Source organism: Salmo salar, chromosome 15 (assembly GCF_965601325.2).
Source record: "Salmo salar chromosome 15, fSalSal1, whole genome shotgun sequence".
In the NCBI taxonomy this organism is placed as follows: Eukaryota; Metazoa; Chordata; class Actinopteri; order Salmoniformes; family Salmonidae; genus Salmo; species Salmo salar.
In genome coordinates, this window is record NC_138305.1 from 106,105,623 (window position 1) to 106,129,859 (window position 24,237).

A 24,237-nucleotide genomic window follows, 5' to 3' on the forward strand; every position below is an offset into this window, starting at 1 on the left:
AACATGACAACACAGCATGGTAGCAATACAACATGACAACACAGAATGGTAGCAATACAACATGACAACACAGCATGGTAGCAATACAACATGACAACACAGCATGGTTGCAATACAACATGACAACACAGCATGGTAGCAACACAACATGGTAGCAACGCAAAACATGTTACAAACATTATTGGGCACAGACGACAGCACAAAGGGCAAGAAGGTAAAGACAATAATACATCACGCAAATCAGCCACAACTGTCAGTAAGAGTGTCTATGATTGAGTCTTTGAATGAAGAGATTGAGATAAAACTGTCCAGGTTGAGTGTTTCAGCGAACTGAAAAGACGAGCGACCCAGGGATATGTGTGCTTTGGGTACCTTTAACAGAATGTGACTGGCAGAACGGGTGTTGTATGTGGAAGATGAGGGCTGCAGTAGATTTCTCAGATAGGGGGGAGTGAGGCCTAAGAGGATTTTATAAATAAGCATCAACCAGTGGGTCTTGCGACAGGTATGCAGAGATGACCAATTTACAGAGGAGTATAGAGTGCAGTGATGTGTCCTATAAGGAGCATTGGTGGCAAATCTGATGGCTGAATGATAAAGAACATCTAGCCGCTCGAGAGCACCCTTACCTGCTGATCTATAAATTATGTATCCGTAATCTAGCATGGGTAGGATGGTCATTTGAATCAGGGTTTGTTTGGCAGCTGGGGTGAAAGAGAAACGATTACGATAGAGGAAACCAAGTCTAGATTTAACTTTAGCCTGCAGCTTTGATTTATGCTGAGAGAAGGACAGTGTACAGTCTAGCCATACTCCCAAGTACTTGTATGAGGTGACTACCTCAAGCTCTAAAGGTAGGTAGTAATCATACCTGTGGGGAGAGGGGCATTCTTCTTACCAAACCACATGACCTTTGTTTTGGAGGTGTTCAGAACAAGGTTAAGGGTAGAGAAAGCTTGTCGGACATTAAGAAAGCTTTGTTGTAGAGCATTTAACACAAAATCCGGGGAGGGGCCAGCTGAGTATAAGACTGTATCATCTGCATATAAATGGATGAGAGAGCTTCCTACTGCCTGAGCTATATACTTAAGTATCAAAAGTAAAAGTATAAACCATTTAAAATTCCTTAAATGAAGCATATCAGATGGCATAATTTCCTTGATCAGAGGCAGTAGGGATGACCAAGGATGTTCTCTTGATAAGTGTGTGAGTTGGACCATTTTCCTGTTCAAATGTAACGAGTACAATTTTGGGTGTCAGGGAAAATGTATGGAGAATAAAGTACATTATTTTCTTTAGGAATGTAGTGAAGTAAAAGTAAAAGTTGGCAAAAATATAAATAGTAAACAAAAGTACAGATACCCCCAAAAAACTACAAGTACTACTTTAAAGTATTTTTACTTTAGTACTTTACACACCACTGCATAATACAGAGAAAACTACAATAGAAGTTGTAGCCTACTTATAAACACACAAACTATGACAACAAGACACACACCATGTTTATACCTAGTTGCAGTATATTTATTTACTCATCATGGAGTCATGGAAAGATTTAGGAAAGGTGACTAGTTCCTGGTGCTGAGCTTGATGTCGATGCCGCTGCAGATGTTGATGGGATCGGACTCTGTAAATAGAACACATAGGCCAGTCATACTAGCCTCTGCTTTAGTATAGTACGTCAGCTAGCTAACGTAACCTAACGTAGCTAACATTAGCTTGCTAAGTTACAAAGCAGCTGGTTAATTACATTGATTTGCTTTGGAATGTCTAGCCAGCATATTATGAACGCTAACTTAAGCTAGATTTTGGTGTAAATAAACAAATGTAGTTCGCTAGTTAGCTACGTTACCACTGCTCAACTCCTAACGCTTCGATTACACAGACAGCGTCATTGCATTTTGGTACATCAAAATTACATTAATTTCCAATGGAACGCTGCGTTTGCCTTGCAGCATTGCGTTGCAGAGGCAGTTGCAGTGCGTTTGGTGTGCGTCAAACTGTACGCGTAGCCGACTTGACAGAAACGGTAGCAGAAGGTGAATGTTGAAGCGTAACGCTTCGATCACACCGACAGCGTCGTTGCCCTAAATAGTACACAGCATCATCTGGATTCGTGTGCAACAACAGTTCAACAACAACCTTCTGCTACCATTTCTGTCAAGCCGTCTACACATACAGTTTGACGCATACGTTTGATAAATCCAACGTGTGCACCACGCTGAACTGCAGTCAGATGCTGGTCTCAGACGATCCCGCAGGTTTAGAAGCTGGATGTGGAGGTCCATGCTACTCCTGGGTTGGCGTGGTTACACGTGGGCTTCGTTTGTGAGGCCGGTTGGACATACTGCCACATTCTCTAAAATGATGTTGGAGACGGCTTATGGTAGAGAAATTCAAAATCGATTTTCTGGCAACAGCTCTGGTGGACATTCCTGCAGTCAGCATGCCAATTGCACACTCCCTCAAATTTGGAGACTTCTGTGACATTGTGTCGTGTGGCAAAACTGCACATTTTAGAGTGGCCTATTATTGTCCCCCCAGCACAAGGTGCACCTGTGTAATGATCATGCTGTTTGATCAGCGTCTTGATATGCCACACCTGGCAGGTGGATAGATTATATTGGCAAAGGAGAAATGCACAAAATTTGAGAGAAATATAAACCCAAATACATGTTGCGTTTGTATTTTGGTTCAGTGTATACAGCTGTCTGTTCTGACTGTAGAGGACAGTTCCATCTATCTCTTATCCCCCCGGTGGTGAAGGTAACTATCCAAAGAATCACCTAGATGCTTTATCAACCCATAACAGTTATTGAGATATTTTGGTTCAGTGTATACAGCTGTCTGTTCTGACTGTAGAGGACAGTACTGTATGGTATACTACAGTTCCATCTATCTCTTATCCCCCCGGTGGTGAAGGTAACTATCCAAAGAATCATCAGCAAAATGTTACCTAGATGCTTTATCAACCCATGACAGTTAAATGTCCCAAGCAGCTCTTTGTCTCTTTGTTTAACTGTTAAAACAGCAGAGAAGAGTCATGACTACTTTCTCTTCTAGTCTGTTCTTGTTCCAGCTGCTGTCTTCATTCCCCCAGGTGGCCAGCTTGGTTTGTCAGCAATGCATCACATTAAAGCTGCTGAGGAAAACACATCTGAAAGGAGAACGCACGCTGTAAGGGCCGAGGGGCCACAGAAAAGTGGTGTGATTGGACAAGTCAGATCAATCCCAGGGGCCACAGAAAAGTGTTGTGATTGGACAAGTAAGATCAATCCCAGGGGGCACAGAAAAGTGTTGTGATTGGACAAGTAAGATCAATCCCAGGGGCCACAGAAAAGTGTTGTGATTGGACAAGTAAGATCAATCCCAGGGGGCACAGAAAAGTGTTGTGATTGGACAAGTAAGATCAATCCCAGGGGACATATTCATTGGAAAAATCCTGAAATAGAAGTGTAAATATTGAATGAAAATGCCTGGGATATCTAGGTTTGTTCGTTTTAACACTGGTACATACTGGTTTCATTTTTTGGGCAAGATGAACCCCAGCATCTCCTCTCAAGATGATCATTCACTTTAGCCTGGTCCCAGATCTGTTTACTGTCATTTTCAAGCCAAACATGGTATGACAATGAGTGACAAGAAGTTGTCAGAATGTCACGTCGACTGGCAATCAGGCCGCACTCACTGAGATCAACTCTATCAGATAACCCCCCCCCCCCCCCTTACATTCTGTAAAAGTTGTCATGATTTCATTACTCTTCAATCACTTTATTAAGGCAATCCATTACAATGCATTTTACACAAACCACAGAATGACAACAATTATGTCCAATGTCTGGTTTGGAAAAGTATTCTTCATCATCAGCATGCAAACCAGAGACCAAGAGGGAGGTACACACTGTAAAGCATAGATATACAATGGCATAGAATGACATGACATTCTATGTCTACAGTATGCTGTAAACACCCTGGGGGTCAAAGTATAAATAAGGATAACCAAAACACAGTACCTATCTAGGAACGAACTAAAAGGGAAAAGCAGGGATGCAACATGCTAGATGACTGCTGTCTACCGTAGATATAATCATCATCATCATCTTACAATACAAATGGCTCACACAGGAAGTGCCTGCCTATCACAGGCCATCGGTAAGGTGAGATGACGAGGAGGGAACACAAACATGCACATTTTCTTAAAGAGGCTAATTTCAACAGAACATCTGTTGAAATCTTTTGGATAGCAAGTCCAGTCATTTATATGGGGCTTGTGTACACAGTTAGGATTCAAAGTTGTTTTGAACTGCATAATCATTCACGATTGCTTTGTTAACTCAACACAAAATATCTTAACAGAACTTGACAAAAGAACAATACAAATCTTTAACTACAATTACATTTCTCTTTAGAATCATTTGCTCTATGCTCAAACCGCTTCCATTATCGCCCAGTACTTGAAATAGAGACTGATCAACAAACACTTTTTCATAAATATTTGCTCATACCTTGAGGCAATGTAAATATAGCTTCAGTCAGTCTATCTAAATTGTAAACAAATGCTAACTTTGAAAATGTATAGCAAAACCCTGTCATACGTGCATTATACTGCCACAACATCACTCCAATAGATCAGTGGCGTTGTTCTCATTTAATACAAAAGCAATACAGCACACTTGTAGGAACATACAGCATATCTGCTGTTTAAGATGCAATAATAACAGTTAGTAAATAATAGTATTATTTTTTTGTTCGGTTGGCTTTACTGTACATATGAAATGGTTATCATTCTAGACATTAGGAATCATATGTTCAATAATGTAATATAGGAAGGGAACGGTTGCTAACAAAATTAAATAAGGAGATTCGAATCTGGATATGCAAAAGGGAGTTTCCATACTGTAGGTAGACACATTTGTATAGAGATGTTGCATTGTTGTGACCGATCTGTCAGAAAATACTGGGTTTGTGACTGTAGCCTATATCGTATAGGACTGCATTGGCATGAAGGCAATTTCATGTGTTTTAAACAGAGAGAAGAAGACATCATTATGCACACTTCCTTCCACTGTAGAAAAAGACTTGGCAATCAACAGTGTAGACAGATGCTATCCATCTGCTGTGCCCCTCTAAGGGAGGTTAACCCAGTTGGACTGAAGAGACAGAGCCAATGACACTCTGCTGTGTGGTTACGCTGCTCTGCTGTGTGGTTACGCTGCTCTGCTGTGTGGTGATAGTGCTCTGCTGTGTGGTTATGCTGCTCTGCTGTGTGGTTATGCTGCTCTGCTGTGTGGTTACGCTGCTCTGCTGTGTGGTGATAGTGCTCTGCTGTGTGGTTATGCTGCTCTGCTGTGCGGTTACGCTGCTCTGCTGTGTGGTGATAGTGCTCTGCTGTGTGGTTATGCTGCTCTGCTGTGTGGTTACGCTGCTCTGCTGTGTGGTGATAGTGCTCTGCTGTGTGGTTATGCTGCTCTGCTGTGTGGTTACGCTGCTCTGCTGTGTGGTGATAGTGCTCTGCTGTGTGGTTATGCTGCTCTGCTGTGTGGTTACGCTGCTCTGCTGTGTGGTGATAGTGCTCTGCTGTGTGGTTATGCTGCTCTGCTGTGTGGTTATGCTGCTCTGCTGTGTGGTTACGCTGCTCTGCTGTGTGGTGATAGTGCTCTGCTGTGAGGTTACGCTGCTCTGCTGTGTGGTTATGCTGCTCTGCTGTGTGGTTACGCTGCTCTGCTGTGTGGTGATAGTGCTCTGCTGTGTGGTTATGCTGCTCTGCTGTGTGGTTACGCTGCTCTGCTGTGTGGTTACGCTGCTCTACTGTGTGGTGATAGTGCTCTGCTGTGTGGTGATAGTGCTCTGCTGTGTGGTTATGCTGCTCTGCTGTGTGGTTACGCTGCTCTGCTGTGTGGTTATGCTGCTCTGCTGTGTGGTTATGCTGCTCTGCTGTGTGGTTACGCTGCTCTGCTGTGTGGTGATAGTGCTCTGCTGTGTGGTTATGCTGCTCTGCTGTGTGGTTATGCTGCTCTGCTGTGTGGTTATGCTGCTCTGCTGTGTGGTGATAGTGCTCTGCTGTGTGGTGATAGTGCTCTGCTGTGTGGTTATGCTGCTCTGCTGTGTGGTTACGCTGCTCTGCTGTGTGGTTACGTTGCTCTACTGTGTGGTGATAGTGCTCTGCTGTGTGGTGATAGTGCTCTGCTGTGTGGTTATGCTGCTCTGCTGTGTGGTTACGCTGCTCTGCTGTGTGGTTATGCTGCTCTGCTGTGTGGTTATGCTGCTCTGCTGTGTGGTTACGCTGCTCTGCTGTGTGGTTACGCTGCTCTGCTGTGTGGTTACACTGCTCTGCTGTGTGGTTACGCTGCTCTACTCTGTGGTGATAGTGCTCTGCTGTGTGGTTACGCTGCTCTGCCATGTGGTTACACTGCTCTGCTGTGTGGTTCCGCTGCTCTGCTGTGTAGTTACGCTGCTCTGCTGTGTGGTTACGCTGCTCTGCTGTGTGGTTATGCTGCTCTGCTGTGTGGTGATAGTGCTCTACTGTATGGTTACGCTGCTCTGCTGTGTGGTTATGCTGCTCTGCTGTGTGGTTACGCTGCTCTGCTGTGTGGTTATGCTGCTCTGCTGTGTGGTTACGCTGCTCTGCTGTGTGGTGATAGTGCTCTGCTGTGTGGTTATGCTGCTCTGCTGTGTGGTTATGCTGCTCTGCTGTGTGGTTATGCTGCTCTGCTGTGTGGTGATAGTGCTCTGCTGTGTGGTGATAGTGCTCTGCTGTGTGGTTATGCTGCTCTGCTGTGTGGTTACGCTGCTCAGCTGTGTGGTTACGCTGCTCTACTGTGTGGTGATAGTGCTCTGCTGTGTGGTGATAGTGCTCTGCTGTGTGGTTATGCTGCTCTGCTGTGTGGTTACGCTGCTCTGCTGTGTGGTTATGCTGCTCTGCTGTGTGGTTATGCTGCTCTGCTGTGTGGTTACGCTGCTCTGCTGTGTGGTTACACTGCTCTGCTGTGTGGTTACGCTGCTCTACTCTGTGGTGATAGTGCTCTGCTGTGTGGTTATGTTGCTCTGCGTGTGGTCGCGCTCTGCCAGTGGCCTACTCTGCTGTGTGGTTACGCTGCTCTGCTGTGTAGTTACGCTGCTCTGCTGTGTGGTTACGCTGCTCTGCTGTGTGGTTATGCTGCTCTGCTGTGTGGTGTACGCTGCTCTGCTGTGTGGTTACGCTGCTCTGCTGTGTGGTTACGCTGCTCTGCTGTGTGGTTACGCTGCTCTGCTGTGTGGTTACGCTGCTCTGCTGTGTGGTTATGCTGCTCTGCTGTGTGGTTACGCTGCTCTGCTGTGTAGTTACGCTGCTCTGCTGTGTGGTTACGCTTCTCTGCTGTGTGGTTATGCTGCTCTGCTGTGTGGTGATAGTGCTCTGCTGTATGGTTATGCTGCTCTGCTGTGTGGTTATGCGGCTCTGCTGTGTGGTGATAGTGCTCTGCTGTGTGGTTATGCTGCTCTGCTGTGTGGTTATGCTGCTCTGCTGTGTGGTTATGCTGCTCTGCTGTGTGGTGATAGTGCTCTGCTGTGTGGTTACGCTGCTCTGCTGTGTGGTTACGCTGCTCTGCTGTGTGGTTATGCTGCTCTGCTGTGTGGTGATAGTGCTCTGCTGTGTGGTTACGCTGCTCTGCTGTGTGGTTACGCTGCTCTGCTGTGTGGTTACGCTGCTCTGCTGTGTGGTTATGCTGCTCTGCTGTGTGGTGATAGTGCTCTGCTGTGTGGTGATAGTGCTCTGCTGTGTGGTTATGCTGCTCTGCTGTGTGGTTACGCTGCTCAGCTGTGTGGTTACGCTGCTCTACGGTGTGGTGATAGTGCTCTGCTGTGTGGTGATAGTGCTCTGCTGTGTGGTTATGCTGCTCTGCTGTGTGGTTACGCTGCTCTGCTGTGTGGTTATGCTGCTCTGCTGTGTGGTTATGCTGCTCTACTCTGTGGTGATAGTGCTCTGCTGTGTGGTTATGTTGCTCTGCTGTGTGGTTACGCTGCTCTGCTGTGTGGTTACGCTGCTCTACTGTGTGGTGATAGTGCTCTGCTGTGTGGTGATAGTGCTCTGCTGTGTGGTTATGCTGCTCTGCCGTGTGGTTACGCTGCTCTGCTGTGTGGTTATGCTGCTCTGCTGTGTGGTTACGCTGCTCTGCTGTGTGGTTACGCTGCTCTGCTGTGTGGTTACGCTGAAATGCTGTGTGGTTATGCTGCTCTGCTGTGTGGTGATAGTGCTCTGCTGTGTGGTTACGCTGCTCTGCTGTGTGGTTATGTTGCTCTGCTGTGTGGTTACGCTGCTCTGCTGTGTGGTTATGCTGCTCTGCTGTGTGGTTACGCTGCTCTGCTGTGTGGTTATGCTGCTCTGCTGTGTGGTTATGCTGCTCTGCTGTGTGGTTACGCTGCTCTGCTGTGTGGTGATAGTGCTCTGCTGTGTGGTTATGCTGCTCTGCTTTGTGGTTACGCTGCTCTGCTGTGTGGTTACGCTGCTCTACTGTGTGGTGATAGTGCTCTGCTGTGTGGTGATAGTGCTCTGCTGTGTGGTTATGCTGCTCTGCCGTGTGGTTACGCTGCTCTGCTGTGTGGTTATGCTGCTCTGCTGTGTGGTTATGCTGCTCTGCTGTGTGGTTACGCTGCTCTGCTGTGTGGTTATGCTGCTCTGCTGTGTGGTTACACTGCTCTGCTGTGTGGTTACGCTGCTCTACTCTGTGGTGATAGTGCTCTGCTGTGTGGTTATGTTGCTCTTCTGTGTGGTTACGCTGCTCTGCCGTGTGGTTACACTGCTCTGCTGTGTGGTTACGCTGCTCTGCTGTGTAGTTACGCTGCTCTGCTGTGTGGTTACGCTGCTCTGCTGTGTGGTTATGCTGCTCTGCTGTGTGGTGATAGTGCTCTGCTGTATGGTTACGCTGCTCTGCTGTGTGGTTATGCTGCTCTGCTGTGTGGTTACGCTGCTCTGCTGTGTGGTTATGCTGCTCTGCTGTGTGGTTACGCTGCTCTGCTGTGTGGTTACGCTGCTCTGCTGTGTGGTTATGCTGCTCTGCTGTGTGGTTATGCTGCTCTGCTGTGTGGTTATGCGGCTCTGCTGTGTGGTGATAGTGCTCTGCTGTGTGGTTATGCTGCTCTGCTGTGTGGTTATGCTGCTCTGCTGTGTGGTTATGCTGCTCTGCTGTGTGGTTATGCTGCTCTGCTGTGTGGTGATAGTGCTCTGCTGTGTGGTTACGCTGCTCTGCTGTGTGGTTACGCTGCTCTGCTGTGTGGTTATGCTGCTCTGCTGTGTGGTGATAGTGCTCTGCTGTGTGGTTACGCTGCTCTGCTGTGTGGTTACGCTGCTCTACTGTGTGGTTATGCTGCTCTGCTGTGTGGTGATAGTGCTCTGCTGTGTGGTGATAGTGCTCTGCTGTGTGGTTACGCTGCTCTGCTGTGTGGTTATGCTGCTCTGCTGTGTGGGTACGCTGCTCTGCTGTGTGGTGATAGTGCTCTGCTGTGTGGTTATGCTGCTCTGCTGTGTGGTTATGCTGCTCTGCTGTGTGGTTATGCTGCTCTGCTGTGTGGTGATAGTGCTCTGCTGTGTGGTGATAGTGCTCTGCTGTGTGGTTATGCTGCTCTGCTGTGTGGTTACGCTGCTCTGCTGTGTGGTTACGCTGCTCTACTGTGTGGTGATAGTGCTCTGCTGTGTGGTGATAGTGCTCTGCTGTGTGGTTATGCTGCTCTGCTGTGTGGTTACGCTGCTCTGCTGTGTGGTTACGCTGCTCTGCTGTGTGGTTACGCTGCTCTGCTGTGTGGTTACGCTGCTCTGCTGTGTGGTTACGCTGCTCTGCTGTGTGGTTACGCTGCTCTGCTGTGTGGTTATGCTGCTCTGCTGTGTGGTGATACGCTGCTCTGCTGTGTGGTTACGCTGCTCTGCTGTGTGGTTATGCTGCTCTGCTGTGTGGTTATGCTGCTCTGCTGTGTGGTGATAGTGCTCTGCTGTGTGGTGATTGTGCTCTGCTGTGTGGTTATGCTGCTCTGCTGTGTGGTTACGCTGCTCTGCTGTGTGGTTACGCTGCTCTACTGTGTGGTGATAGTGCTCTGCTGTGTGGTGATAGTGCTCTGCTGTGTGGTTATGCTGCTCTGCCGTGTGGTTACGCTGCTCTGCTGTGTGGTTATGCTGCTCTGCTGTGTGGTTATGCTGCTCTGCTGTGTGGTTACGCTGCTCTGCTGTGTGGTTACGCTGCTCTGCTGTGTGGTTACACTGCTCTGCTGTGTGGTTACGCTGCTCTACTCTGTGGTGATAGTGCTCTGCTGTGTGGTTATGTTGCTCTGCTGTGTGGTTACGCTGCTCTGCCATGTGGTTACACTGCTCTGCTGTGTGGTTACGCTGCTCTGCTGTGTAGTTACGCTGCTCTGCTGTGTGGTTACGCTGCTCTGCTGTGTGGTTATGCTGCTCTGCTGTGTGGTGATAGTGCTCTGCTGTATGGTTACGCTTCTCTGCTGTGTGGTTATGCTGCTCTGCTGTGTGGTTACGCTGCTCTGCTGTTCTGTTATGCTGCTCTGCTGTGTGGTTACGCTGCTCTGCTGTGTGGTTACGCTGCTCTGCTGTGTGGTTACGCTGCTCTGCTGTGTGGTTATGCTGCTCTGCTGTGTGGTTATGCTGCTCTGCTGTGTGGTTATGCGGCGCTGCTGTGTGGTGATAGCTGCTCTGCTGTGTGGTTATGCTGCTCTGCTGTGTGGTTATGCTGCTCTGCTGTGTGGTTATGCTGCTCTGCTGTGTGGTGATAGTGCTCTGCTGTGTGGTTACGCTGCTCTGCTGTGTGGTTACGCTGCTCTGCTGTGTGGTTATGCTGCTCTGTTGTGTGGTGATAGTGCTCTGCTGTGTGGTTACGCTGCTCTGCTGTGTGGTTACGCTGCTCTGCTGTGTGGTTACGCTGCTCTGCTGTGTGGTTATGCTGCTCTGCTGTGTGGTGATAGTGCTCTGCTGTGTGGTTACGCTGCTCTGCTGTGTGGTTACGCTGCTCTGCTGTGTGGTTACGCTGCTCTGCTGTGTGGTTATGCTGCTCTGCTGTGTGGTTATGCTGCTCTGCTGTGTGGTTATGCGGCTCTGCTGTGTGGTTATGCTGCTCTGCTGTGTGGTGATAGTGCTCTGCTGTGTGGTTATGCTGCTCTGCTGTGTGGTGATACGCTGCTCTGCTGTGTGGTTATGCTGCTCTGCTGTGTGGTTATGCTGCTCTGCTGTGTGGTGTTAGTGCTCTGCTGTGTGGTGATAGCTGCTCTGCTGTGTGGTTATGCTGCTCTGCTGTGTGGTGTTAGTGCTCTGCTGTGTGGTGATAGTGCTCTGCTGTGTGGTTACGCTGCTCTGCTGTGTGGTTACGATGCTCTGCTGTGTCGTTACGCTGCTCTGCTGTGTGGTTACGCTGCTCTGCTGTGTGGTTACGCTGCTCTGCTGTGTGGTTACGCTGCTCTGCTGTGTGGTTACGCGGCTCTGCTGTGTGGTTACGCTGCTCTGCTGTGTGGTTACGCTGCTCTGCTGTGTGGTTACGCTGCTCTGCTGTGTGGTTACGCTGCTCTGCTGTGTGGTTATGCTGCTCTGCTGTTTGCTCAGGAAACTACTACTTTAATATGTCAACAACTTCAATTTGGCAATGCATCAACAACTCTCTCAAAGATGGCAATATTACAACAAGTCATAGATGGCATTATACTAACAATTGAAAGTTGTCTTGATACATACAGTGTGACAGAGGCAGTTCAGAACCAGGCTCGTGTTATGAGTAACCTTGTCGAAACCAGAAGACTTGTGTTGGCCCCTTCAGCTAATGGCTAGGATTTAGCTTAACGGGCTAATACAGTCTTGCGGTTCTTAGGAAACCCGGGTTCGAACCCCAGTCGGTCACATATACATCAACAACTTCAATTAAATATGGCAATACATCCCTGGCAGTAAGTCTGAAGTCTATCAGTAGTCCAGTTGAAGTGAGTAAAACAGATTGTTCACGGTATCAACTGCTCTTTGTGCAGTTGCTTTTTATATTGACTCCCTTTTTAATGACTTGTTATAAACACAATTCATATACAATATACTACAGTACTTCCAATTATTCTATTATGCCGTTCTCAAAGTATTTTTCATCGTTACGGTTTCCATCCGGTTAAAGAAAAACAATCTAGTCCAACAAAAAAAGGAATGTGGTTGACTTGACATCAAACCTGAGAAATCAAAGTGAAGAAGAAAAAAAAAGAACATTATACCAACTTTTTAGTACATTCTCACTGTTATACCCCCGCTGTCTTAATATCCATGGCACGGTATGCAAGGGTTGAGGAACAATCAAAACAGAAACAACAACATCGACCACAGCAAATATAATGAGAAGGATCATATAAACGACATGGCATTACCTCCACATACTACTACTATGTAAATGCTATGTAAATACTATGTAAATGCTATGTAAATTCTAGGCCTTTGAAGATGTGGCTATGCTCATGCATAACTAGATGTATTATAATATTAAGAATGCAGAATGTCAAGTAAATAGATTCTCATCAACAATGATATTCTAGAACTGGAAGAAATTAATTATAACAGCCCTTTCCATTATATTTGTTGTGGTAGCTGTTGGTTGCTTGTATATAATTGTGATATATATTTCAGTATCAATGCATTGTATATGATATTTGTGCTTTTTATTTGGACTGTTATAGTGCATTTTGTTGATACACATTGAATATGTGTAGGGTAAGTAAGTGTTGTATATGGTACATGAAGGCAAACTGTCACACAAACAGCTGGTCCTCTGAATAACTGTTACAGTCAAACATGTCAAATGTCATCTTCATCATTCTCAACTATTCCTAAACAGCTGGACAGTATCTAATTATCACATGCTTTATATTACAGTACTATCTGAAATAGAAATAAACAATTATTTATAGCATTGATCACCCCAACAATTGGTATGGGAAAATATGAGGATCCCCAACATGAATAAATACTGTAGTTTTTACAATAAATAAATTATACAGATGATTTCTTAGTCCCACATAAACAACCACTCTAAAAGGTATCATATGCACAAACATGATACAAACTGGCACATTCTAATAATTAATTCCCTCAAAAACCTCCCTCTCTATCTAAGGGCATACCACCCATTAAGTCACCACTTTGACAGCTAACACCTAACATTCCTTTACATCTCTCTTCTCCTCCTCTCTTTTCCTCTCCTCTCTTCCTTATCCCCCTTTCCACCCTTCCATCAGGCGTTGAAACTCAAAAGTAAAACTCCCTGATCTTCAGCGTTTTTGCTCAAAGCAGTCTTTCTGAAGTCTCGTTCCAAACAAAATAGAGTGCTATTTGTTCAGCATGACAACCAGATGAATATGTAAAGAAGAAGAGAAATGTGCCTTGAAGCATTTCCACATTTCCATTTTGCATTTCTCCATGAGGGGGTGGACCATCCAGGCTACCACCCACCCTACCCCAAACTACTTCCCCAGGGCTGGAGCCTCAGATGGGGGTGGGTGTGGGGCTCAGATAAGGGTGGGTGTGGTCCTGGTCCTCAGGGCCTGGTTCCTTTTTGGGTGGAGGCAGGGGACAGGGTTTGATACCTCTATTCTTCATGTAGAGGATGAGCTGTTCAGGGATCTCAGCCAGGACGTCTTTGGCGAGCCGGGCCATACTCAACACGTGGTTTCCTGTTCGGTCCATGTAGTCTCTGAACGGAACAAACTGCATGGGTACGGAGAGAGTAGGGGTCATTAGAAGGTAGAGAGACAGATATAGAGAGAGTAGGGGTCATTAGAAGGTAGAGAGACAGATATAGAGAGAGTAGGGGTCATTAGAAGGTAGAGAGACAGATATAGAGAGAGTAGGGGTCATTAGAAGGTAGAGAGACAGATATAGAGAGAGTAGGGGTCATTAGAAGGTAGAGAGAGACAGATATAGAGAGAGTAGGGGTCATTAGAAGGTAGAGAGACAGATATAGAGAGAGTAGGGGTCATTAGAAGGTAGAGAGAGACAGATATAGAGAGAGTAGGGGTCATTAGAAGGTAGAGAGACAGATATAGAGAGAGTAGGGGTCATTAGAAGGTAGAGAGACAGATATAGAGAGAGTAGGGGTCATTAGAAGGTAGAGAGACAGATATAGAGAGAGTAGGGGTCATTAGAAGGTAGAGAGAGAGACAGATATAGAGAGAGTAGGGGTCATTAGAAGGTAGAGAGACAGATATAGAGAGAGTAGGGGTCATTAGAAGGTAGAGAGACAGATATAGAGAGAGTAGGGGTCATTAGAAGGTAGAGAGACAGATATAGAGAGAGTAGGGGTCATTAGAAGGTAGAGAGACAGATATAGAGAGAGTAGGGGTCATTAGAAGGTAGAGAGACAGATATAGAGAGAGTAGGGGTCATTAGAAGGTAGAGAGAGACAGATATAGAGAGAGTAGGGGTCATTAGAAGGTAGAGAGAGACAGATATAGAGAGAGTAGGGGTCATTAGAAGGTAGAGAGACAGATATAGAGAGAGTAGGGGTCATTAGAAGGTAGAGAGACAGATATAGAGAGAGTAGGGGTCATTAGAAGGTAGAGAGAGACAGATATAGAGAGAGTAGGGGTCATTAGAAGGTAGAGAGACAGATATAGAGAGAGTAGGGGTCATTAGAAGGTAGAGAGACAGATATAGAGAGAGTAGGGGTCATTAGAAGGTAGAGAGACAGATATAGAGAGAGTAGGGGTCATTAGAAGGTAGAGAGACAGATATAGAGAGAGTAGGGGTCATTAGAAGGTAGAGAGAGACAGATATAGAGAGAGTAGGGGTCATTAGAAGGTAGAGAGACAGATATAGAGAGAGTAGGGGTCATTAGAAGGTAGAGAGAGAGACAGATATAGAGAGAGTAGGGGTCATTAGAAGGTAGAGAGACAGATATAGAGAGAGTAGGGGTCATTAGAAGGTAGAGAGACAGATATAGAGAGAGTAGGGGTCATTAGAAGGTAGAGAGAGACAGATATAGAGAGAGTAGGGGTCATTAGAAGGTAGAGAGACAGATATAGAGAGAGTAGGGGTCATTAGAAGGTAGAGAGAGACAGATATAGAGAGAGTAGGGGTCATTAGAAGGTAGAGAGACAGATATAGAGAGAGTAGGGGTCATTAGAAGGTAGAGAGACAGATATAGAGAGAGTAGGGGTCATTAGAAGGTAGAGAGAGACAGATATAGAGAGAGTAGGGGTCATTAGAAGGTAGAGAGACAGATATAGAGAGAGTAGGGGTCAATAGAAGGTAGAGAGACAGATATAGAGAGAGTAGGGGTCATTAGAAGGTAGAGAGAGACAGATATAGAGAGAGTAGGGGTCATTAGAAGGTAGAGAGACAGATATAGAGAGAGTAGGGGTCATTAGAAGGTAGAGAGACAGATATAGAGAGAGTAGGGGTCATTAGAAGGTAGAGAGACAGATATAGAGAGAGTAGGGGTCATTAGAAGGTAGAGAGACAGATATAGAGAGAGTAGGGGTCATTAGAAGGTAGAGAGACAGATATAGAGAGAGTAGGGGTCATTAGAAGGTAGAGAGACAGATATAGAGAGAGTAGGGGTCATTAGAAGGTAGAGAGACAGATATAGAGAGAGTAGGGGTCATTAGAAGGTAGAGAGACAGATATAGAGAGAGTAGGGGTCATTAGAAGGTAGAGAGAGACAGATATAGAGAGAGTAGGGGTCATTAGAAGTGACAGTTGGAAGGTAGAGAGAGAGACAGATATAGAGGGAGACAGAGAGTAGGGACCGAGGCAGGATTCGTAACCCAATTGCCAGTGGGTATGTGTGGTCTGCCGTCGGCAGTGCTACCACTAGTCCAAACTCCTGCACAAGGGATCATTTCTGTAGTGCTGGGACGTGTCTCCAAATGGAGCATCGCAAATAGGTGACAAATGGTACCAATATGCTCACATCAGAATGTTATTGATATTTCAATTCAGAAATGTAATATTTTTGTTTCTTTTTTCACTCATGATTGATTTTCTCGTAAGATGTCAGATTGCTGGGTTGGGGGAGTGGGGTTTTCACAAAAGGAAACTCTGCTGACTGGCAGAGGGGAAGAGCAAAGAAAGTAAACATTGTTTACCTGTACAATATCTCTCTACAGGGTTAGAATAGGAAGTTAATTACCTGTACAATATCGCTCAACAGGGTTAGAATAGGAAGTTAATTACCTGTACAATATCTCTCTACAGGATTAGAATAGGAAGTTAATTACCTGTACAATATCTCTCAACAGGGTTAGAATAGGAAGTTAATTACCTGTACAATATCTCTCTACAGGGTTAGAATAGGAAGTTAATTACCTGTACAATATCTCTCTACAGGGTTAGAATAGGAAGTTAATTACCTGTACAATATCGCTCAACAGGGTTAGAATAGGAAGTTAATTACCTGTACAATATCTCTCTACAGGGTTAGAATAGGAAGTTAATTACCTGTACAATATCGCTCAACAGGGTTAGAATAGGAAGTTAATTACCTGTACAATATCTCTCTACAGGGTTAGAATAGGAAGTTAATTACCTGTACAATATCTCTCTACAGGGTTAGAATAGGAAGTTAATTACCTGTACAATATCTCTCTACAGGGTTAGAATAGGAAGTTAATTACCTGTACAATATCTCTCTACAGGGTTAGAATAGGAAGTTAATTACCTGTACAATATCTCTCTACAGGGTTAGAATAGGAAGTTAATTACCTGTACAATATCTCTCTACAGGGTTAGAATAGGAAGTTAATTACCTGTACAATGTCTCTCTACAGGGTTAGAATAGGAAGTTAATTACCTGTACAATATCTCTCTACAGGGTTAGAATAGGAAGTTAATTACCTGTACAATATCGCTCAACAGGGTTAGAATAGGAAGTTAATTACCTGTACAATATCTCTCTACAGGGTTAGAATAGGAAGTTAATTACCTGTACAATATCGCTCAACAGGGTTAGAATAGGAAGTTAATTACCTGTACAATATCTCTCTACAGGGTTAGAATAGGAAGTTAATTACCTGTACAATATCTCTCTACAGGGTTAGAATAGGAAGTTAATTACCTGTACAATATCTCTCTACAGGGTTAGAATAGGAAGTTAATTACCTGTACAATATCTCTCTACAGGGTTAGAATAGGAAGTTAATTACCTGTACAATATCGCTCAACAGGGTTAGAATAGGAAGTTAATTACCTGTACAATATCGCTCAACAGGGTTAGAATAGGAAGTTAATTACCTGTACAATATCGCTCAACAGGGTTAGAATAGGAAGTTAATTACCTGTACAATATCGCTCAACAGGGTTAGAATAGGAAGTTAATTACCTGTACAATATCTCTCTACAGGGTTAGAATAGGAAGTTAATTACCTGTACAATATCTCTCTACAGGGTTAGAATAGGAAGTTAATTACCTGTACAATATCTCTCTACAGGGTTAGAATAGGAAGTTAATTACCTGTACAATATCTCTCTACAGGGTTAGAATAGGAAGTTAATTACCTGTACAATATCTCTCTACAGGGTTAGAATAGGAAGTTAATTACCTGTACAATATCTCTCTACAGGGTTAGAATAGGAAGTTAATTACCTGTACAATATCGCTCAACAGGGTTAGAATAGGAAGTTAATTACCTGTACAATATCTCTCTACAGGGTTAGAATAGGAAGTTAATTACCTGTACAATATCGCTCAACAGGGTTAGAATAGGAAGTTAATTACCTGTACAATATCGCTCAACAGGGTTAGAATAGGAAGTTAATTACCTGTTCAATGTCTCTCTACAGGGTTAGAATAGGAAGTTAATTACCTGTACAATGTCTCTCTACAGGGTTAGAATAGGAAGTTAATTACCTGTACAATATCTCTCTACAGGGTTAGAATAGGAAGTTAATTACCTGTACAATATCTCTCTACAGGGTTAGAATAGGAAGTTAATTACCTGTACAATATCTCTCTACAGGGTTAGAATAGGAAGTTAATTACCTGTACAATATCTCTCTACAGGGTTAGAATAGGAAGTTAATTACCTGTACAATATCGCTCAACAGGGTTAGAATAGGAAGTTAATTACCTGTACAATATCTCTCTACAGGGTTAGAATAGGAAGTTAATTACCTGTACAATATCGCTCAACAGGGTTAGAATAGGAAGTTAATTACCTGTACAATATCGCTCAACAGGGTTAGAATAGGAAGTTAATTACCTGTTCAATGTCTCTCTACAGGGTTAGAATAGGAAGTTAATTACCTGTACAATGTCTCTCTACAGGGTTAGAATAGGAAGTTAATTACCTGTACAATATCTCTCTACAGGGTTAGAATAGGAAGTTAATTACCTGTACAATATCTCTCTACAGGGTTAGAATAGGAAGTTAATTACCTGTACAATATCTCTCTACAGGGTTAGAATAGGAAGTTAATTACCTGTTCAATGTCTCTCTACAGGGTTAGAATAGGAAGTTAATTACCTGTACAATGTCTCTCTACAGGGTTAGAATAGGAAGTTAATTACCTGTACAATGTCTCTTTCTGCGAGCTTCCCTCGCGAGGAGATTCTGATGTCATCACCGTCCAACTCCACCATGGCTACCGGAAAGAGAAGAGACCAGTTTAAACCTCTACTGTCTGGGTGAGTCACTACCCTTCATAGTGTCTTATAACACCAGGTTAAACCTCTACTGTCTGGGAGAGTCACTACCCTTCATAGTGTCTTATAACACCAGGTTAAACCTCTACTGTCTGGGTGAGTCACTACCCTTCATAGTGTCTTATAACACCAGTTTAAACCTCTACTGTCTGGGTGAGTCACTACCCTTCATAGTGTCTTATAACACCAGTTTAAACCTCTACTGTCTGGGTGAGTCACTACCCTTCATAGTGTCTTATAACACCAGTTTAAACCTCTACTGTCTGGGTGAGTCACTACCCTTCATAGTGTCTTATAACACCAGTTTAAACCTCTACTGTCTGGGTGAGTCACTACCCTTCATAGTGTCTTATAACACCAGGTTAAACATCTAGTGTCTGGGTGAGTCACTACCCTTCATAGTGTCTTATAACACCAGTTTAAACCTCTACTGTCTGGGCAAGTCACTACCCTTCATAGTGTCTTATAACACCAGTTTAAACCTCTACTGTCTGGGTGAGTCACTACCCTTCATAGTTTCTTATAACACCAGTTTAAACCTCTACTGTCTGGGTGAGTCACTACCCTTCATAGTGTCTTATAACACTAGTTTAAACCTCTACTGTCTGGTCAAGTCACTACCCTTCATAGTGTCTTATAACACCAGTTTAAACCTCTACTGTCTGGGTGAGTCACTACCCTTCATAGTGTCTTATAACACTAGTTTAAACCTCTACTGTCTGGGTGAGTCACTACCCTTCATAATGTCTTATAACACCAGTTTAAACCTCTAGTGTCTGGGTGAGTCACTACCCTTCATAGTGTCTTATAACACCAGTTTAAACCTCTAGTGTCTGGGTGAGTCACTACCCTTCATAGTGTCTTATAACACCAGTTTAAACCTCTACTGTCTGGGCAAGTCACTACCCTTCATAGTGTCTTATAACACTACTGCCTGTATCTTTACCCATTATGGTGGCTTTATATTAAACCAGTTTAAATCTCTACTGCCTGTGTATCTTTACCCATTATGGTGGCTTTATATTAAACCAGTTTAAATCTCTACTGTCTGTGTATCTTTACCCATTATGGTGGCTTTATATTAAACCAGTTTAAATCTCTACTGCCTGTGTATCTTTACCCATTATGGTGGCTTTATATTAAACCAGTTTAAATCTCTACTGCCTGTGTATCTTTACCCATTATGGTGGCTTTATATTAAACCAGTTTAAATCTCTACTGCCTGTGTATCTTTACCCATTATGGTGGCTTTATATTAAACCAGTTTAAATCTCTACTGCCTGTGTATCTTTACCCATTATGGTGGCTTTATATTAAACCAGTTTAAATCTCTACTGCCTGTGTATCTTTACCCATTATGGTGGCTTTATATTAAACCAGTTTAAATCTCTACTGCCTGTGTATCTTTACCCATTATGGTGGCTTTATATTAAACCAGTTTAAATCTCTACTGCCTGTGTATCTTTACCCATTATGGTGGCTTTATATTAAACCAGTTTAAATCTCTACTGCCTGTGTATCTTTACCCATTATGGTGGCTTTATATTAAACCAGTTTAAATCTCTACAGTCTGTGTATCTTTACCCATTATGGTGGCTTTATATTAAACCAGTTTAAATCTCTACTGCCTGTGTATCTTTACCCATTATGGTGGCTTTATATTAAACCAGTTTAAATCTCTACTGCCTGTGTATCTTTACCCATTATGGTGGCTTTATATTAAACCAGTTTAAATCTCTACAGTCTGTGTATCTTTACCCATTATTGTGGCTTTATATTAAACCAGTTTAAATCTCTACTGCCTGTGTATCTTTACCCATTATGGTGGCTTTATATTAAACCAGTTTAAATCTCTACTGCCTGTGTATCTTTACCCATTATGGTGGCTTTATATTAAACCAGTTTAAATCTCTACTGCCTGTGTATCTTTACCCATTATGGTGGCTTTATATTAAACCAGTTTAAATCTCTACTGCCTGTGTATCTTTACCCATTATGGTGGCTTTATATTAAACCAGTTTAAATCTCTACTGTCTGTGTATCTTTACCCATTATGGTGGCTTTATATTAAACCAGTTTAAATCTCTACAGTCTGTGTATCTTTACCCATTATGGTGGCTTTATATTAAACCAGTTTAAATCTCTACAGTCTGTGTATCTTTACCCATTATGGTGGCTTTATATTAAACCAGTTTAAACACGCTCTGCATTGTCTACACTGAGTGTACAAAACATTAGGAACACCTTCTCTTTCCATGACATAGAATCCAGGTGAAAGCTATGACACCTTGTTGATGTCACTTGTTAAATCCACTTCAATCAGTGTAGATGAAGGGGAGGAGACATGTTAAAGAAGGATTTTTAAGCCTTGAGACAAATGAGACATGGATTGTGTATGTGTGCCATTCAGAGGGTGAACAGGAAAGACAAAATATTTAAGTGCCTTTGAACAAGGTATTGTAGTAGGTGCCAGGCGCACCTGTTTGTGTCAAGAACTGCAATGCTGCTGGGTTTTTCATGCTCAACAGTTTCCCGTGTGTATCAACAATGCTCCACCACCCAAAGGACATCCAGCCAACTTGACACAACTGTGGGAAGAATTGGAGTAAACATGGGCCAGCATCCCTGTGGAACGCTTTCGACACCTTGTAGAGTTCATGCCCGACTAATTGAGGCTGTTCTGAGGACAAAAAAGGGGTGAAACTCAATATTAGGAAGGTGTTCTTAATATTTATAGACTCAGTGTATAGGAGTCACTAAACATCATCATTTATGGTCTCCATATTAGGATAGCCTCAGGAGTGGGTCTCCGTGTCACTCGGACTTGTAGTTGGAGGCTGTCCTAATATGTACACCATAATGGTGGGTTATTAGACCAGTTTAAACTTGCTCTGCATTGTGGGAGTCAAAACCCATTATGCCTATTATGGACTTCAAATAAATGATAATAATTGCTTTTTACATTGTGAACATTCCCAGCACCGTAATTAATAATGTAAAAGAAGCATATTCAGAAAGAAATACCAGCCAGCCCCTGTAACAGAACACAACACATCAAGTTCGAGAGCATCAAAGTTGTGACCATGTTACAAATATTCAAATTGTATGCAACAGCTGTGAACTGGGTTTAGAAACCTGCAGGTTGACATCCTGCTTATTAACTAGGGACTTCAACCAAACTGCCAATTAGTTAACATCCCTCACATTGAAACTGTCCTTGATAACGTCAGCCCTTAATTGTATTGCATTATCTACAGTACATTTAACCCAATGCTTGTGGGCTGGGAACGTCTAAACGGACGAACATCATGGGAATATTTGACCAAGGATTTTCTTATTTGTGTTCTGTTGACTATTTATGCTAATTTATGATGATTTATTTCTTTATCATGGGTCAAGGATTAAGTTAAAGACATTATGTGAAAATGTTTTTAACTTTATCTAAGCCCAATAGTGAAATAAGATTTTCAAACCAACCAGCAGCTTATAAAGGTATCTTTGAATGCATTTTCCCCTCTGAAAACATATTTACTTGACATAACTATATGCTAATAAAAAAACAACAATAAAAACAATAAAATATTATAAAATATCATTTTGTCTGAGTGGGAATGAGGGGGGTCAATCTCACCATCAAACTCAGCGTGTCCAACTCCAACAATGATGATAGACATAGGAAGCTTAGCAGCCTGCGGAGAACAAACAACAAGTAGATTCCATGCGATATTATCAACATTCTGACAACAAGGTGCTTTTTGAGTTCTTACAAGGACAAAGTTTTAGGCATAAACATGTACACGTTTGTCTTTGTTCAATGTCTTAAGCAAATAAAACCAATCAATCACAAAAAAATTAAATATTCTGAAGAGGACTGATGAAATATTCAAATCCATCACAAACCAATCTGATGTCCTTAAACAAAGCAGTTTAACATTATTCAAACTGTGTATAATGCATTGGGGTTATTCAGTGACATAGTAGCAGTGCTAATTCATTATTCACTAGTCTGCAGTCTTCTAATCCAGTTGCACAGGTCACCAAGACACAAGGAGGCCATTGGACAAGAGACAAATAAATGTGCATTGAAAAAGACAAGATAACCGAAACAATACATTTGCTGACAAATTCCCTCTCTGCTGATTGCTGTTCAGGCCCTCTTTCCAAGCACATGACATTTTGTAGTCACCCTGTGCCGTAATGGAACACAGCCCAGCTCCAGTCAGACAGTCAAGAGAAATACATTATTACATCAGGATTGCAAAAACAGAACGAGTTGTCTATATTATTCAGAAGGCTTCTCTGAAACCAATGTGGATTATAATAATTTTTAACATTTGTGGATGTGTTATTGCCGCGGGAAATAGCAGCTTCAATTTATTTTACAAGGAAAGGAGTTGAACATATTGTTGAACGTAAGTGACAATTTTGTGTGCATGCTAGTTATATATAAGGCCAACATAATGAACACATTACACAACATACAATGTCTATATTCTTCTCTACACTATGCAATGTTTATCTCCACAGAGCGAGAAGAGGATAACATTTAACTTCATATACAGTACCAGTCAAAAGTTTGGACACACCTAGTAATTCCAGGGCTTTTGTTTATTTTTACTATGTTCTACATTGTAGAATAATAGTGAAGACATTAAAACTATGAAATAACACATATGGAATAATGTTGTATGGAAAAAAAAGTGTTAAACAAATCAAAATAAATGTTATATTTGAGATTCTTCAAAGTAGCCATCCTTTGCATTGATGACAGCTTTGCACACTCTTGCCATTCTCTCAACCAGCTTTGTGAGGTAGTCACCTGGAATCAGTGGCGACCTGTCATTCAGGGCACATGGGGCAGGTTTGCCTGTTTTGCATGTTATTTTGGCATTAATACGTGTCACATATCAGTTAGCAAACAATGTAAAAAAGTTGAAATATTTGAGTTAATAAAGCTGCATACAAACATGGTCTCTTTTTTGCTTTCTTGAGTAAGGCAGCTCCAAAATGCAGGTGTTTCAGAGTTACATTAGACGTGCCCATCCAAGAAGGCTCAAGGCCATTGGCCACAGATAAAATTACGTAAAATCATGTTATATCTACAGTAGCTTTGATTGGACTGATCATGTCAACATCATACTTTCTAAATCTTAGCTAGCAGTCATCATCATGAATCAAGTCAACAATCTACTGGCAAATCCTTTTTAATGCTTGTCATATGAAGATAAATAATGAAGATAAATTATAGATAAAACGTATCGGTGCTCATCGGCCATTGGACATAAACATTACACAACAAGTTGGAAATCATAAATTCAACAATGAGTGGTTTGGAAGGAATCAGTGGCTAACTGCAAGCATTGGAAAGCAGTCACTACCCTGCTATTCAGTGGAGTGGCTGTGTGGTCCCTAGTCTGGGTTTAAGTGTCTCTTAAAATGATAAAATTCAACATTGGCCATGCTGTCAGTGAAGGATGATTTGTGGTGCGCTCAAAACAACTGTTAACTCGGAACTGCTAAATCTGACTTCAGTGAGTTCAAGACAACTGGGAACCGGGAAAAAACAAGCTCCCACTGGGAAAATATACATTTTGAACGG

The 24,237-nt window shown here is 43.0% G+C and overlaps 1 protein-coding gene across 3 annotated transcripts in view; it reads right to left on the reverse strand.

The window, feature by feature from the left end:
• Positions 1-11,428: 11,428 nt before the first annotated feature.
• The window catches only part of LOC106572802 (copine-5), a 195,618-nt gene continuing 182,809 nt past the window's right edge, over positions 11,429-24,237 (reverse strand). For 2 of the 3 annotated variants that reach the window (XM_045696439.2, XM_045696441.2), the window contains 3 exons: positions 22,270-22,327; positions 18,504-18,577; positions 11,430-13,702 (listed from right to left, as the gene is read on the reverse strand). In XM_045696439.2, the coding sequence (XP_045552395.1) occupies positions 13,481-13,702; positions 18,504-18,577; positions 22,270-22,327 (354 nt within the window). In that variant the 3' untranslated portion in view covers positions 11,430-13,480. Of the gene's footprint in view, positions 13,703-18,503; positions 18,578-22,269; positions 22,328-24,237 lie in introns of all 3 variants that reach the window. The other variant, XM_045696442.2, reaches the window with a different exon arrangement.